We start from the raw sequence: 5,327 nt of genomic DNA, 5'->3' as shown, positions 1-5,327 counted from the left end.
AGGCCACTATAGCTTACATACCAGGTGCTGTCTGCTCTTCCATTTGGGGGTACTCCTAATCCCCGGCCTCAGGCCCAGGGAGGGGAAAAAAAAAAAAAACCTTCAAATGAAGTGGTAACTTTGGTCATCTCATCTCAAAAGCCTCAGACAACTCAATTAGCATGACCCTGTGATCAGAGTAGTTTTTTTCCAAACACACACATACACACACACACACCATAAAAAACACAGCAGCATAAAAGGTAATAAAAACCAGACCAGCTACTCGGGATTTCTGGCTAGGGGAGAAAATCTGGTCTCTGCTGAGACTCCCCTCCCAAGATCCCTACCGGCTTTTGCCTTCAATTTTTAGCTGGTTCCTTTCTAACCTGATTTCTGGATCCTTCTTCCTGAATAAAAAGAGGAGGAACCTTGAAACAGACAGGGGAAAGCTCGGGGTGGGGGTGGGGCAGGCAACCTTAAGGTGGTTACAGGAGTTTCTCACTGGCAGTGTTAGTTTGGCTTTTTTTTTTTTTTCTTCCACTCAGCATTGGATCCCTAGCTGGTTAAGTTTTTTTAGTTTTCTTTCTGCCTCTGCTATGTGCCACTGCCCCCTTCCCCCCAAGCTCCACTGAAAGTCAAATCACAAAAGAAAAATCAGACTCCCATTGCAATGCTCTTATAACTTTCTCATCCTCGCCCCAAAGCAGTTTAAGGGATGAGAGTGGGGGTGGGGAGGTGTTAATATCACCATTAAAAAGGAAAGCAACTTTGGTTACCTTATCATTCTGGTATGCAGTCACAGCGATGAATTCGGTTTCGGGGAACAAGTATGTCCGAAAAGTACTATAAGGAAGTTTTAAGATGTCATTGGCCCTCACGATGTGGAACCGGGGCTGGTATTTATGCATGGAGTTCAGTATAGTCTGCAGGGGCCGGAAGAGGAGAGAAACACATCACAAGAGGATTTATCGGAAGACCAATGGGTTCCTAGGACCCCTGCCAGGCTGACGTCTACCCCACCAACGGCACCAGGGAGCCCACCTTCTCGGAGTACCTCGGTGGGAATCTTCAGCTCCCCACATGTTACATTCTGGAGAATCCAAATTGCTCCTCAGTTTCCAAAGGGTGCCCTCCCCCCACCACCCTCACCATCTAAGTTTGCTTTGTTGAACCCTAGCCTACCTGAGTACCAAAACTATAATTCCCCTGCCACGTTGCTTGATCACTTGGGAAGGCCAAAGTCTTAAAAGATAGAGAAAAACATGCATTTTAATTTACAAAATGATTCAGTCCTTTAAGCGCCCACTAATTGATGAGCCCAATCCACTTAAAGCCCTGAAAGGCTGAACTCTAGAGAGGAATATTTATGCCTTAATCAAATCAAGGGCTTCAAATGCAATTCCTGCTTGCTGAAGATATGTCCATGCCATTCATGTCTTCCTGGGCCTAATCTTTCTGCTTATTCCTCACTTATCACTCTGTTTATTTTATTGAAATGTTGGGGAGGCGTAGGGGCAGGGGGCAAAAGGTCCCTTGCTTGACTTTTACAAGCAATCTAAGTCTCTGGAAAGTTTCTAGGGACTCCCGCACTGAATCCATATATATACTTGAAACACACATACAATTTTTGTACCGGGAGATCTAGGTCTCATTTCTGGTAAACCTGACCTTCACCTGAGCCAGATTCTTTTTCAGTCCAAGGGAAGAAAATCTTTCAAAATCTGTACCCACACCGTCTCACCAACGGAGTCGAGGTTTCAAACCTTAAAACCCTCCCAAACAATACTATGACCGGTTTCAAAATAGAAGTATGATATCGTAAAACAAATCCTTTATGAACACCTAACTTTAATTTTCCATCTTCACGATGGGTTTTTAACTTTCCTGTCAGGTCAAGCAGTTACCAAGACCTGGCCTTGCCACGGAACAGGAGCCGATAAAGTTCTCTTGCCCCTCACTTATTTTAGAACGCCAGGCCTTGTATTATCCGAAGAGAAACACCCCGGAATTCTCTGTGGATCGAACAAATTTGCTATGCTTTGTAACTGAGAGCGAGGGAGAAACTGATTTTACCTGGAAGCGGAAAGCACTGCCTTTGCTAGGGAGAAGACAGGAAATTTTAGGAAGGCAAGCAGTGAAACTTACAAATCCGTGCTTGTCCGAAATGTTGTTGGTAAGTTTCAGTTTGTGGAAAGTGACAACTTTGGACATCCACTGTTCCCCAGTAGCAGGGCTGTCCGGGTGGATGTACATTCTCTTCGGCATTTCAGGATCAGCCTTTCCTGCTACCATCCACCGGGAATTGTGAAATTTATAGCGACAGTCATCCGCAGCGATAATGTCCATCAGCAAAATATATTTGGCTTTTTTATCCAGCCCAGAACACCTTACTTTAAATGGAGGAAACATTCGCCTACAAGGGAGAGAAGAGGGAAGAAAAGAAATGGGGAAAAAAAAAAAAAAATCACTCAGAATCTTGGGTTTGATCCTCTATGCTAAAATACTTCAATTAAATTTAAAACTTTCTGTTACAAAGGATGATCTTGCACTGGTTCAGAGTATGACGACTGGGTGCAAAATTGCTTCCTTCAGCAACAGAAGAATTAAATACGCTTCAATGTCTCTATTTTAAACGGCCCAAGATTCAAAACAAGTAAATAAGGGGCACTGGGTTTCTCTACATTGTCTAATAATTTCCTTGTAATTTTTTGGTCCCCTGTGTGACTTTTTAGGTTGCCCTCCTTAGAGGTAAATTTTTGCTTATGCCTTTTCCTGCCGGTGTCTAGTTCTAAACAGCTTGGGGCAGGATTTTAGTCGACTTTGGTTAATCAAGGCTAGAATTTTCCACCACCCATGGATGAGAAAATGTTAAACGGATCAAGAAAAGAAATGTCAAGTCGGGACCCCTCTCGGCTGTGGAACAGTAATCCTGATGCTGGCGAAATGAAACTACTTCGGTGAGCTCTCGAAAGGAATTCTGTAGACTGGGGTGGACTCAGAGGCCTGATCACCAGCCTGCCTAGCGCGCTGCTAACCACATTACCCCCACTGCTTGGGACCAGACCCAAACTACAAGACTCCACCACCAAACTGGTCTTTATTTCCCTGAAGTGTTAGCATTCTGTACTTTTGACTTAAAAGGGAGCGGGGAATGCATCACTCTGAAACTGTCTTCTGGGCTGGAGGATAAGTGGCAAACTTTGGCCTCGTTCAGCTTGGAAAGACACAGAGAGCTAAAGACAAGAGGAGATTTTCCTTTTATGCCTTCAACTGTATGCCTTTATAGACTTCAATGTCATTTAAAAAAAAAAATCAGTGACTTTAAATGACAAGCACGCTTTGGTCAGGCCAGGACCTCTAAACAGTACGTAAAATATAGTCACATATGAAACAGCAGTACGTGTCTCCCTTCTGGCTCCTTGGGTCTGCAAACACAATCTGAATCATCCAGAGTTGCCTGTTGAACTCTCCCTTTGATTACAGACACACGAAGCAGCACGGACAAGCCCCAAATCCCCTTCGCTTTCTCTCTAAACCTGGCAGGGGGTAGGCTCAGGCCCCCTCCAGATCCAGAAGCTAGGCTGGAGGGTTGAAAGGGCAGGGCAGTTTCAGCCAGGCCTCCCACTACCACACAAACAAAAAGAGCTGTTCAGTGTAAATGAAACGGACAAAAATACAACATCTACAAAGACACAGGGATGGTCCAGAAAGGTTTGCACAGTGAGTTTTCCTGCAATGGGGGTACTTTTCTTTCTTCCTGCAGAAGGTATCTGCGTACCACTGAAAAATTCTACCTATCCCATAGAGAATCCGGTATGCAGACCAGGTAGGAAAAACCACCCGCTGCAGACGCCCAGGTAAGCTGAAATTCCCTATCACTGGGGCAAGGCCGGGGAGGTTTCTGTACACAGTTCTGGGCGGGGGGGACTAAGTTTTCCTCTAAGTCAAATAACTGGTAAACCGACTGTTCTGGGAGAAGATAAATATAAGGAGAAAAGAAACCTCCAGTCGCTTAGGGGAGTTGTGGGGGCGGGGAGGGTGCGTGGCTTGCTTACCTTCCCGACTTGGTAATAACCATCTCCGTGCCCCGCTTGTGGAATTGATCCCAAAGTTCTTTGGCCTCCAGGTGTACCTTGGGGTCATCTTCTACTTCTTCTTCGGGTTCCATGGTCTTCAGGGGCCTCAGATGGGTCTGAGGTCCCAGGGACGAGAATGGGATGCCGGTCTCGGCCGCCCCCACCAATTGATCCATGATCGGCTTGGCCAGGGCGCCGGGCAGCGAGAGCGCCGCCGCGCCGTTGGGAGGCAGCGTCAGAGCGGGGAAGAAAGGCGGCTGATGACCCAGCACCGCGCTCATGGCGAAGTCCGGCGCCCGGTGAGGTAGGAACGGATGGTAGGCCATGCTTGTCCCAGGAATGACCGGATCTCTCATGGAGAGGCTCATCCACTCCAGGCGGGGCGCTGGGCTCCAGCCGGGGACAAGTCCGCAGCTGCTGTTTAGTTTAGTTTTTTTTTTTTTAACAGCAGCGCATAGTTTGGAGGGGGGAAAAAAGCGAAAGAAAAAAGGCGGTGGGAGGATCACAACGAAAGCACCTCAAAGTGAAGAGTGGGAAGTGTCTTTGGGGCAGGGGAAGGCCGCTTTTAAAGAGGGCAAGGCGAGAAATCAGGAGACATAGTCGCTTGGGTGACTGTCCCGGTGTCTGGCGTTTCCAAAAAGCCGCTCCTGGAAGTCGGTTTCCGAGGCGAGGGGAGCGAGCAGGGTCTGGACTCGCGCCGGAGCCCTGCTGCTTGGCTCGAAATAGACACGCCTGCCCTGGGTCCCGGCGATCGCTCCCCAGCCCCCAGTTCTTTGTTGCCAATGCGGACGGCTCTCCTAGGAGACTTTTTTTTTTTTTTACCTTTTCTTCTCCTTCTTCTTCCCCCGCCCCCCCGTCTCTAGCCTTTCCCTTTGGCTCGAGGGAGGCGTCTGCAGTTGCGCTAGACCGACTGGAACTGCGAGCGAAGAGAGAGGAAAAAAAAAAGAAGTCTCTCTCCTTAAAAAAAAAAAAAAAATCTCTGATGGAAGCCCCTCTTCTACCAGCGCTATCAAAACTTGAACCGCACGCGGGCTTCCGTTCGCCCTTCTCCTCCGCCTTCCTCCGCTCCGAGCCTCCGGAGGGTGTCTGGTTTTCAATCCGAATCTTGCTGTGTGTGCTCTGCTCCCGCGCCTCTCTTCCTTGTCCTAAAACGTGAGCGAATTCCCTTCCTAAATCAGCGTCCAGACGCGCAGGGCTGGGAGGATTTAGGGGGGGAAGGAGGAGGGGAATGAAAAGAAGGGAGAGAGAGAGAGAGAGAGAGAGACCGGG

At 48.0% G+C, this 5,327-nt stretch overlaps 1 protein-coding gene across 1 annotated transcript in view; it reads right to left on the bottom strand.

Annotated features, from left to right (window-relative positions):
* The window catches only part of TBX3 (T-box 3), a 14,293-nt gene extending 8,973 nt beyond the window's left edge, over window positions 1–5,320 (bottom strand). The window contains exons 1-4 of the mRNA XM_010828830.1: window positions 4,038–5,320; window positions 2,128–2,395; window positions 1,165–1,224; window positions 759–905 (exon numbers count right to left, since the gene is read on the bottom strand). Coding sequence (XP_010827132.1) covers window positions 759–905; window positions 1,165–1,224; window positions 2,128–2,395; window positions 4,038–4,426 — 864 coding nt within the window. The 5' untranslated portion in view covers window positions 4,427–5,320. The remainder of the gene's footprint in view (window positions 1–758; window positions 906–1,164; window positions 1,225–2,127; window positions 2,396–4,037) is intronic.
* Window positions 5,321–5,327: the final 7 nt, after the last annotated feature.

The sequence above is a fragment of the Bison bison genome, unplaced genomic scaffold (genome assembly GCF_000754665.1).
Source record: "Bison bison bison isolate TAMUID 2011002044 unplaced genomic scaffold, Bison_UMD1.0 scf7180017864495, whole genome shotgun sequence".
NCBI lineage: Eukaryota > Metazoa > Chordata > Mammalia > Artiodactyla > Bovidae > Bison > Bison bison.
This window is presented reverse-complemented; position numbering and strand designations above follow the sequence as displayed.